Consider the following 12919-nt stretch of genomic DNA (forward strand, 5'->3'; position numbering starts at 1 on the left):
GCACTCCTGTTTATCTACGCTTTCATCTTATTTTATTATTTTTGTAATCCAAAGGACCTGAACCACTATTTATTTTTCCCTTATTATTCTATGGATGTTAGTTTTTGTCATTCTTGCTTTAAACCTCACACTAGAAATTCAGGTGATTCAACACTGGGTCCCCTGATTTCAAGTATACTGCTGTGATCCCTACTATACAGTAGTAATTCTATCACCTCTAACAATTAAAGTCAATTATCATTATGGTAACTCTTTGTCTGCTGATACACCATATAAATAGTGAAAAATGACTAGATAACATCTATAGTTCTGGGGTTAGTGAAAATCATGTTGTATCTGTTGGTGGAAAAACAGAGAGAAAAACAGAAATCAAATAAACAATCATTTATTATAGAAAAGTCATGGAAGTCTTAATGTAAAACAGATATAAGTCTCATTAGTCCCATAGGTGCTAATGGCAATCTTTAAAGAGCTTCCTCCCAAATATTTTCTTCAGAGCCAACATCACTTCTTTATTCCTAAGGGTGTATATCAGTGGATTCAGCACTGGGGTGACTGCACTGTATATGATTGCCACTGTCCGGTCCTCACTCATGGATGTGGCTGAAGCAGGACGAATATATGTAAAACCCACAGGTCCATAAAAGAGACACACCACCATAAAATGGGAGGCACAAGTGGACATAGCCTTATGGAGTATCCTGCAGGACCTGTTCTTCAACACAAGGAAGCCAATAATGTAGAAGTAGGAGAGGAGAGTTAGAAAGAAAGCTCCCATGGATACGCTTCCCGTGACAATAGAAAGAATCCACTGGTTGAGTTCTGTGTTACCACAGGCCAGTTCCAGGAGGGGTTTCACATCACAGAAGAAGTGGTTGATTTTCAGAGAATGGCAAAAGTCCAGGCGTGCAGTCATGACAGAATGTGTCAGACCATTAAAGAAGCTAATGAACCAGGTCACAGCTGCCAACAGGACACACAGCTGCATGTTCATGATGACAGTGTAGCGAAGTGGGTTGCAGATGGCCACAAAACGGTCAAAGGCCATAAGTGCCAGCAAGGTGGCCTCAGTGCTTCCAAGAAAGTGGAAGAAGTGTAGCTGAGTGATACATCCTAGGAAAGATATGGCCCTGCGAGTGGAGAGCAGGTTCATAAGCACCTTGGGCAGTGTCACCGAAGAATAACAAATATCCAGACAAGAAAGGTTTCCCAAAAAGAAATACATAGGGGAGTGAAGTTTGGGTTCCAAAATCACAATCATTAATATCGCTCCATTTCCAACCAAGTTGATCAGGTAAATAATTAAGAACATCACAAAGAAGACTGGCTGCAGCTCCTGAACACTGGTCAGGCTGAGTAAAAGAAACTCATCCACTGTAGTGACATTCTCCATCACTCTGGGGAGAAAATGAAAAAAAAAATACTTAGCTATTTTTTTCCTAATGCTTAATTTTAAACTGTGGGGCTTAAGTTAAGCAAGTTTACTATTTGAATCTAAGGGTGAACTACAGTGTCAGTAATGTTTAAGAACAGCAAAGGATGGGATGTAGCTCAGTGGTAGAGCACTTGCCTAGCATGCCAGAGATCCTAGGTTTCATCCCCAGCACTGGAAAAAAAATAGTAAAGCTGGTTTACATAAAACACAATTAAGGAAGGTCAACATACCTAGTACATCCATAAAATAACATTAGACTAATACAAGCATCATATTATGAATAGATCAGGTATGGATAAAGGGAACTTTTTATATATATAGGACCGGACCATAATCTCATGTATAGCATTAGAATTAGAGTTTGGATAAGTTTTAAACATACAAAGGAAATAGCTATTCAATTTGTGATTGCAGGTTCTAGCAGTAATATAGTCATAATTTAATAGGAATTTCTCCACTTATAAGGTGCAAAACTTTCACAGGAGATAGATACGTCCTTTCTGACAACCTAAGCCTTCAGTGGAACTAAGGGACATAAAAGCCCACAAAATTCAAATATTCTCTAAGTAGAGGAGGGGAAAACAGCAGAATTTGCATCATTAGCCATAAGATTGCAGCATGGCAATGAGGTCATGGGTGTAGAAGAGGAAACCTCAAAATAGTGAGAGGTTCTAACAGTAGAAAAACTTTGAAAATGCCTCCAATTGTTTAACCTAGAAGAAAAGAGCCACACAATTAATGGAAAGTTCTCTTGGGGGTAGAGAGGAACTGGCAAGCATAAGACAAGGAATGGCATAAACACAGAGGGAAATGGAGAGAAAAGGCATGGAAAATACAACACCAAAGGAAACTGCCATTTGTAAAAGAAAATAATCACCCCTGACTCAACGGAGTAAAATGAAACCCTTGAGCTAAGAATGGATGCTTCAAAATTTAACAATAACAACAAAAGAATGAGTCAAATCCACAATCATAATAAGAAGTTTTACCATTTCTCTATACTTGAAGAATCAGCCAAAAGTTCAGGAAGGTGTAAAAATCTGAACAACAAAACTTACATGTTTGATTAACACAGGTAGAACTATGAATTCAACAAGAAAAGAATTCACATGATTGTCAAGCACACATTGAACAATATCAAACATAGGCTTTCTTAAAAAAGACAAATCTTCAAAAAGCTTGAAAAGATTATACCATCAAACAATGTTCTTTGACTATGATGGAATTAGAAAATAATAATAAAAAGATATACATTTGATATATAACTTTTTAATATGGATGGTAACAAACAACAAGAGGAGAGAATAGAAGTTTAGCGCATTAGAGATAGCGGAATGAAGGGAAGGCAGTAGAATGAATCTGACATAACTTTCCTATATACAAATATGAATACAGGACAGTGAATCTCCCCATTCTGTGCATACACAAGACTGAAATCCTAATTAAAATAAAATATACTCTGTGTTTGTATAAATATATCAAAATATACAGTAGAGTATATTTTGAGCAAATAAAGTTTATAAAAATATCATATTAAAAAATATATACATTTGAAGTGAATGATATACTAATTATTCTGATTTGATCATTATATAATGTATACATACATCAAAATATCACAGAGTGTACCCCATAAACACAGTTATCATGCACTAATTAAAAATGAAATAAAATTTAAATTCTATTTTTATTTCAAGAAGCTAAATAAATGAATGACTGAATACTAACAATAAACATAAAAGTACAATAGAAAAAATTCAATGCATCTAAAACAGTTATTTGAAAGTGATAAACTCAGTAAGATGAACATTGCCAAATTAAAAGGTAATATTATACACACTATCAGTGTCAAAAATTAAAAGGTGTAATTACAAGAATTTTTTACGATTGAATTTAACAGTTTGGGTGAAATTTGTGAATTACTTCAATCCAAAAATAATTTATAAAAAAAAACTCTAGGTAAAAGGAACATTTGAATATTTTGATAACCTGTTTGAAAAACTTAAGTTGTTATTTAAAATCTTTCCAAAAAGGAAACACCAAGTCCAAGTTTTGCTGGTGAATTCTAATAAATAGGAAAGAAGCTAACACAATCCACACAAATTCCTTTAAACAAAGAAAAAGGGAGCCCTTCTGCATTTCCTCTACAAGGAAAGAGTAACATTGACTAACACTTGAGAAAGAATGTACTAGGAAACAAAACTGTAGACTATTCTGATTCATGAATATAAATGCAAAAATCTTGAAATACATATATAGATATGAAAATGAACAAAACCAATTCTGAAATATATATATATAAACATATATACAAATGTGTATATGAATATGTACTCAATATACATATTAATAAAACAGAAACTATATCACAACCAAATGAAATATATTTCAGGATACAAGGCTAAATTAATATTCAAATATTAATAAACACAATAGTCAAGCAAGAAAAAATAATAATAAAAGACATTAAAATTATAAAAGAAGAAATAAAACTATCATTTTTACACATGATATTTCCATATAATTGGAATTTTGCTATAATATGAACATATTAAGCACTAATCAGTAATGTTTTCTATGCTAGTAACAAAATAAAAAAATTTAAATGATATTTTAATAGCATTAAAAACAACACATGCAAGGAATTAATCTACAGAAATCTCTATAAGAGCATTATACAGAAAACCATAAAACATCACTCTGAAAAACTAGAGTATTAAAAAAAAAAGGATTATATAAGTGCAAGGAATAATTTTATATATTCATGAACAGATTGAAAGACACAAAATAATGAAAACTTCAACTCTCCTAAAACTAATTTAGACAGTCAATGTAATTTCAATAAAAATTCCAGAACATTTAAATTTTTTTTTTAATTTTGATGGGCCTCTATTTTATTCATTTATTTATATGCAGTGCTGACCATCAAACCAAGTACCTCACACATGCTAGGCAAGCTCTCCATCACTGAGCCATAATACTAGCCCCTGAAACATTTTTTTTTAAAAAACAAAATTGGCAAGTAAATTCTAAAAGTTACATGGAAATGCAAAGGATAGAGAAGATCCAAAACAACCTTGTAGTAACAAAATAAAGCTGGAGACTCACACCATCAGATATCAAGATCAATATCTAAAATAGAGTTATCGTAAGTAGGACATTGTGGACCTTGTGCAACGATTGACAAATAAACAAATGACAATATAATAGGAAGTCCAAAAGCAAAGACACACACACACACACACACACACACACACACACACACAAATATTCATATAATTTGTTACAAAAACACTGAAGTGACCAAAAGATGTTCTTTTTTATAAACAGTGCTGGGTCAATCAGAGAGTCTTATTGAAACAATAGCTCTAATGTATATAATAGAAAAAAATGATCAGTGAAATATTAGTAAACAATGCAATGTACAAAATGAACTTATAGCTGGGCACATTGACACATACCTGTAATCACAGCATTTAAGTGATTGAAGCAGAAGAATTGGTTGGGCCCAGGAGTTTTCAGATCAATGTGTGCAGCAAAGCAAAACCCTGTCTCAAAAGTGTAAAAAGAAACACACACACACACACACACACACACACACACAGGCCAACTCTAATTTATTTTACAATACAGGGCTGGTTCAACAATTGAAAGTCAATCAGTGAAAACCATTATATTAGAAGAGAGTTAAAATTATATCAGTTGAGACAGAAAATCTTTTGAAAAAATTCAATACCCACTCATGATACAAAAATTTTAAAAAATAACCTCTCAGCAAACTAGAAATAGAAGAAAAATATGTGAACTTGGCAAAAATCATCTACTAAAAATCCTCCAAATAAATGCTTTCCCCTAACATCAGGAATGAGGAAAGAATACGTTCTCTCACCATTCATTTTTAACATAGATTGCACAGTTTTAGCCAATGTAGCAAGGCAAGAATATATATATATATATATATATATATATATATATACACACACACACACACATACATGCTGAAAATCAAGGAATAAAAAGGCACTTATTTTCAGGCTATATATTTCTCTATATAGAAAACCCCAAGGAATTTACATTGAAATTCCTATAACAAATAAGTGTGTTCAGTAACATATCAGGATATGAGACGAATACACAAAACTCAATCTCATTTTATATAAATGAAGAAATTGACATTTAAAACACAACTTAATCTAAAATCACTCAAAAAATTGAAATATTGGTGTAAATCTAATGACACAGGTACAGAAGTTGTACACTAAAACTTCAAAGAACCAATGAAAGAAATCAAAGATTTATGTCATAAAAGAAAATGCTGTGTTCATGGCTTGAAAGATTCAACATTGATTGAAGATGTCAATTCTTTCTAAATTGGAATCCAGGTTTAATATAATTTCTATCAAAACTCCAGAAATATTTTTGTAAAGCTAGATAAGATTATGCTAAAATTCATGTGAAAAGAGAAAAGAACTAAAATAATTAAAAAATAAATTGAAAGAAATATTTTACTCAATATCAAAGCTTATTATTTAGCTACAGTTATCAAGATTATATATTATTGACAAAGGGATGATCAATTGAGCACAACAAAGTACCCATAATAGGTACACACAAATACAGTCAATTTTTGAAAAAAATACAAAATAATTCAACATTTGTCTTTTGAACAAATGGTGCCAAGGCAATTGGATATCAATAAAAAAAGAAAAATTAAACTCAAATTTTACTTCATAAATAAAATGAATAAAAGTTAATCTTGGAAGTATATTTAAATGTAAAAAACACACATTTCTTAAATAAGATAGAAGAAAATATTCAGGATCTAGAGCTTGGTGAAGAATTCTTAAACTCATGACCCATAAAGAGGAAATTTTAGACAATGACTTCACTACCCCTCCCAAAAATAATATTGCTCTGCAAAACACTCCACTAAAAGATTGGAAAGAGATATGTTACAGCCTGGGAGAAAATATTCACAAACCACATATTCAATAGAATTCTCACAATTCAATACTATAAAAACAAAAAAGTCCAATAAACAATCAGTAAAACACAAAAATAGATATGAACAGAAAATGATATGCAGATAGCAAACTATCTCATGTAAAGAAGTTCAACATCATTTTTCATTAGCACAGTGCAAATTAAAATAATAGAAAGATATCACCACACATCTGTCAGAAAGACTAGAATAAAAAAATAGTGACAAAACCAAATGCTAGTAAGGATACAGAGAAAGTAGATCACAAATTTAACATTAGCCAAGATGTAACATGTTTCAGCCATGTTGAAAAGTGTGTCAGTTTCTTACTAAATTAAATATGAACCTATTATGTACACCAATAGATGTACATCTGGGCATTTTTCCCAGAAAGAAAAATTAAATCATGTATTCTCACAAAAATCTGTGTTTATAGAATCTTTATTCATAATATTCAAAAGTTGGAAATAGTCCAAATATTATAACATAACATCTCTATTTGGAACACTTAATATTTTCTAATTGCATATGCTTATAAACCCTCCAGGATCTATCTGTGGCTTAGTTCTACAGTCTGACCTTTACTATTCCTCAGATCTGATCATCCTGGGTAGTTTTCAGTTCCACCAATGTGCCACAGTGTTTTCCAACAGGCACTATGCTTGCCCCTTTTCTTGAACATCTTTTACTTCCCCTTCCCTATTCCATAAGATTCGATTGTCTGGTAATCATTGCATCTTACCTTAGCCACTTTCTCCTACTGTAACACTAGATTTTGTCATTATTAATAATTCCAACCCTCCATCATCTCAATGCCAAGCATCCTACACTCTAACTGCCACTGACTGATTTCATCAATTACTCTTTCTAATATTTTAAGTTCTACAGTCTTCAGCCCCTAAAATACAGTAATCTTTTCTTCTCTTGTGCAGTCACTTTCCTCCTTACTCACCTTAAATTCCATGAGTCATCTTTTTAAAATTTTTTTTATTTATTTTATTTTTTTCTTATTAATTGCTCAAGACGATACAATGATCTTGACATATCACACATTTGATTCAAATACGGTATGAATTCTCATTTTTCCATGTGTACAGATTGCAGGATCACATTGGTTATATATCCATGTGTATACATACAGCAATCCTAGTGTCAGTTGTATTCTGCTGCCCTCCCTATGCCCCCACTACTTCCCTCCCATCACTATTCTCTACCCATTTTACTGTGACACTTATCTCTCTCTTTTTTTTCTTCCCTTCCCCCTCACACCATCCTATGTGTATTTTGTGAACCCATGAGGGTCTCCTTCCATCCTCCATGCAATTCCCCTTCTCCCTCCCTTTTCCTCCCTCCTCTTTTCCTTGTTTTGTGTTAATATTCTTTTCATGCTCTTCCTTCCTACACTGTTTTGAGTCACCTCCCTTATATCAGAGAAGACATTTGGCATTTGTTTTTTTAGGGATTGGCTAACTTCCCTTAGCATAATTTGCTCTAGTGCCATCCATTTCCCTACAAATGCCATAATTTTATTATTTTTAATTCTGAGTAATATTCCATTGTGTGTAAATGCTGCATTTTTTTAATTCATTCATCTGTTGAAGGGCATCTGGATTGGTTCCATGAGTCATCTTTATAGTCACTCCCTTGAATACATCCTTACATTCCTTGACCAACCTGTTTCATGTCCTCATCTGGAAAGTTCTAAACTACTCTCAACAAGCATTATTGGGAAACACATATATGTTCATTTGGCCCAGGTCCAAATTTATTAAAAGTCAACTGCACAGAAATCTTCGGAATTCTATGAATTCAGGGGCCAGGCCTAACCTGTGCTACCCTTGGCACCTAGCCATGTTTCCTGGCACCTAAAACAGTGTCCAGCACATTCCAGGTGCTTTCTATATGTTTACTGAATTAACTAATGTTTTATTATGCTTTTGATGTTTGTCAATTTTATGAGGTCAGGTTAGCATTTTTTAAGCATTCCAATCTGTAATCTACACATAACATTGCCTTGAAAGTGATGCATAACTCAAAACAAGGTTTCCCCACTTTACCAGAGCACATGAGTATGTTAAAGTGAACGATGTACAATGTTTTTAGCCATATAGGGTCAGCGTTTCACAATTCATTTTTGATATATCCTCCTCTTGATGACATGAAAGATTAGTTTTTAAAAATATTTATTTTACTTATAGGTGGACACAATATCGTTATTTTATGTTTATGTGGTGCTGAGGATTGAACCCAGTGCTTCATGCATGGTAGGCAAGCACTTTACCTCTGAGCCACAACCCCAGCCCCATGAAAGGTTATTAATCATTCATTAGCACTGGAAATAATATTTAAAATTTAATTATATGATGGTGACTCAACATAAAAGGCAAGAAGATACATTCCATGGACATGGATATAGGAGAATGTTCTAAATGGAACTGGGGTTTTTCAATATTTCTTTTATCAGTGCATTGTAGTTACACATAATAATGGGTTTCATTCTGACATAATCATACTGGAATATAACTTGCTCCATTTCAGTCTTCAGTACATAATTTTTCCTTCCCTTCCTCCTTTTCCCTATTACCGTTCTTCTCTTCTACTGATCTTCCTTCTATTTGTTTATGTTTTTTTAGTTGGTGCTTTACAGATACACAGGAAGGTGAAATTTATCTGGTCAATTTCATTCCACAATTTCTCCCTTTGTCCATAGCTCATCCTCCCACTAAATCTTCCTTCTACTCAATGAAATGGTTTTAGAAGAAGTAAGAGGATTAATTTCAGAAAAGATATACATAGGGAAAATACATTATAACTGACGCATGTAATCAGGGATTTGGAAGGTATGCATGTGAAACTACATAAGCAAATACATTACACTTCAGTTTACAAATATTTTTCCTGGATAATAACACAATCCATCCTCCATTTTAAAACTATACTACAATGTTATGTAATGATTTAACACTAACTGCAATCTGGCTTATTATTAACACTGGTGATACAATCTGCTACTTTGATGAGTATTGGTCTTGACATGTACTTAAAGATTACTCACCTAATTATTTTCTCTCTCCCTTGGTTCCTTCTTCTCTTTATCTCCTGTTTTTGTAATATATGACCCCACCTATCATACCACTCTGTTATTTTTCACCACTTAAATTCAAAGAGGCTCCCCAGTTACTCTCACTCACCCATTCCTGGGATGTCAATTTCCTTCTGTAAGAAAATTTTTACCTAACATCATTCTTTCTCTTTAGTCTATGCCATTTTGGCCTGCACTTCCCTCTGTATGTATCTTAGAATGAATAAAACTTTCTGTTCAGAGGAGATATCCAAAACTCAGAGATAAGATTATTCCTTGCATAAAATGATCAGAAATAGTTCTAGATACTCAAAGCCTCTTATATTCATTTTTCTTGCTAACAGCTGTATCTATGTGTAATATTGGATCTCAATAAATCTCATCTTATAATGAACAGAAGAAAAATAAGCAGAATCCTCTTAAACCTCCCTGCTGGCATCTTGGGCATAAACATCGTGGGATTTTCTCCCAAAGGATTTATTCTCTGCATATTCCTCTTCCCATAAATATCACATTCATCCCTTCTGTTTTTTCTTGTGAAACCACTGTAATGAGGATGATGATGATAATAAAAAATAAAGATCTTGCTCAGAGCCCTTTGTCAGTGAAAACAGCCCCTCTCTTTGAGAAATCAAACATCTAGTGAATGAAAAGGTTAATATTTATTTTGTATTTGTTTATTTATTTATTTATTTACTTACTTACTTATTTACTTGCAGTGCTGGGGATTGAACCCAGGGCCTTGGGCATGTGAGGCAAGCACTCTATGAACTGAACTGTATCCCTATCCCCACAAAAAGAAATGTAACTTAGAAAACTGAAAACTGAATGTGATAAATTATAAACTGAGTTTTACAGACATAGAAATGAGAAAGTTTTGGGAAGTTTACAATGAAACAGAAAAGAATAAACATGAGATGAATTTGGTTAACTTATAATGTAGGGATTGGTGTTTATAAACTCTGCTAAGTTTATCATAGACTCCTAGAAGAAGCAACCTTACACATGGAGTCTATGATAAATATGTATTACATATGAAGTAATACAATGCCTCAAACTAAAATCATTATTTGTATTATTATGATTATTTGTGCAGAAAGTGATGTATTATGAGAACTATGTCAATTCATCAATACCCAATGAAACCCATTCGCTGTCAAAGCTTTCATTTTAATATTATCCTTGTTTTCTAGCTCCAAAAGATATTTTTTCTTGCCTTTTGTGTTTTCAAGTTGTCTTCTTTCCAACCACTTTCTGAAACTCTGCCATATCTTTGTGTGAGTGTTTTCACCTTTAGTAAGCACTTGGTTGAAGTACCATATAAAGTATAAATTTTTGGTAGTAAACTCAGAAATTTTGTTGTGATTATGGAAAAATATAATATAGATATAATAATATAATATAGAAACTATGATTATTTAGACTTGTGTATTCGGCTGATAGATGTGCAAGACACATCTATGGATTTTAATTCAACAGAATATCAAAAGTTCATCGACAGTTGCAAATAACCTTTAAGAAGCTAACATGTGATTTTGGTGTAGTATCAAAGATAAATACCCACAATTATCCAAAAAAATTACTAAAAGTAGTTCCTCTCACATACCAGTGTGAAGCTAATTTTTTTATTTATTTCAATCAAAATTACAGGTTAATTGAAGAAATAGATACAAAAATCCATAGGTCTTTTAACAAAACAGACAAGAAAAGGGCTTACAAGTGTGAAGTGTAAAGAAGTTGCAGCCTTCTCACTTTACTGCTTTATTTTGGAGAATAGTTATTTCTCTGAAATAATATTTTTCTGTTAACAGCCAATAAGTTATTAATTGGCTAGGTAGATTATTTTAAAATGGTATAACTTATGATGTGATAAATATTGATAACTGTAATACACATAAACAAAATTACCTTGGGGAGCCTATTGAATTCCTAAGAGCATACAGAGATTTTGAAATCAAAATGTTTGAGAACTGCTGACTAAGCACCTGATTCTTGCTTTCACTCTCAACAGGAACAAGTTTCTCTTCATTTAGAGGAGTTCCAAATTAGTCTAGTTCATGATTAGTTTAACTTGCTACAGTATGTATTGTGTCAGAGCTTGAGGTCCCTTTTTTTAATATGTCTCACAGTGTGGGGGCCTTCCTATAGATCAGACAATTTTGTTCTATACAGCAGGGTATATGAGATGCACAGTCTGCAATTGTTCTAGACTGCACAATTCTGTATACACCAAAGGGTATGTGAATAATCTAGACTGAGTCCCTTTCATAAGTGTGATGTCCTCAGACTTCAGGTTATTTCCTTCTGTTTGCTCTAGGAGTATGGGTGTCCATGAGTGGGACCTGAGGGCCCCCTAGCCATTCCTACTTGAGAACTGGTCATCAGTTTGGAGTTTTTCTCTCCCCTATTGTACGTGTTGAAATATTGCTAAAATTTGAGTGGGGCTGGTTTTGTGTAGATCAAGGTGTGCTGTCTCTTGGCTGGGGTGTGGATGTATCTGGTTATGAGTGTAGCTCAGAAGCCAAGTTTCTACTCCATGAACTCAGTGTTGACAGTAGATTCCCAGCATCACACAGAAAGGGAGGAAATAAACAGAAGCAACAACAGTAAAAAGAAGGGAAAAAAAGATATACAAGATTCAAATAAACACCAGGTGCCTACTATGAAATCAAATACACTAATTACCACAGAAACAGGAATGGTGAGTTCAGCAATTAACAACAAAACTATTGTTAATTGTCAAAACTGTTGACCAGGATGGATGTTCACTGACTGTGCCAGATTGTTCTGCTTTCCATTTCTTTCTGGGCTATGTATGCCTTAGAAAGACAAAGGACTGGGGATTTTCAAACTCTTTCTCCTTTTCTGTTGCTCACCAACCTGCATGCTGGAGTGGCCTGAACAGAAACTGGCTGAATGGTCTTGGCTTCCCTTCTCATTAGTGTAAAGTAGGACAGATGGGAAGTACTTGTCAATTGGAATTATGCCCAGATAGACTATCAGCTTCAGGTTGGTTCAGAATTCTAAATGATAAGTTCCAGAGAGGTTTAACTCTAATCAAAACTTAGGAACTTTGTCAGGTGGTATCTACTCAAAAGAAATTTAGATCCACCCAACCCTATGACTGGGCAGAGGTCATTCTCTGGTGGAAGTGTGAATCTCAGGGTCCACCCAAGAATTCTTCTCACAGGGTGGGGTAACAAACCCTGCACAGTTCTTTCATCCTCTGCCCTAATTATGGCCTTTCCAGGCTCAACTCCCAAGTGTAACCACACTCACCTGTTCAGTTTCCTAACCTTTATCAGTTGGTAGTGTGAGCTCCCAGACTAAAAGGGAAGGCAAGTTGAATTCTCTTCCATGTCTCCAATGTGAATTCCTTGTGGGTACAATTATCTCAGTGCCTGTTTCTCTGACACAGGAT

The 12919-nt window shown here is 33.7% G+C and overlaps 1 protein-coding gene across 1 annotated transcript; it reads right to left on the reverse strand.

The window, feature by feature from the left end:
* Positions 1–451: 451 nt before the first annotated feature.
* LOC308650371 (olfactory receptor 12D3-like) lies at positions 452–1393 on the reverse strand (the record flags this gene model as incomplete). Its single annotated transcript, XM_081296421.1, has 1 exon — positions 452–1393. One exon carries the CDS (start codon positions 1391–1393, stop codon positions 452–454), a length of 942 nt encoding a protein of 313 aa, XP_081152547.1.
* Positions 1394–12919: the final 11526 nt, after the last annotated feature.

This window comes from Spermophilus citellus, assembly GCF_964194105.1.
Source record: "Spermophilus citellus genome assembly, chromosome: 5".
Taxonomy (NCBI): domain Eukaryota; kingdom Metazoa; phylum Chordata; class Mammalia; order Rodentia; family Sciuridae; genus Spermophilus; species Spermophilus citellus.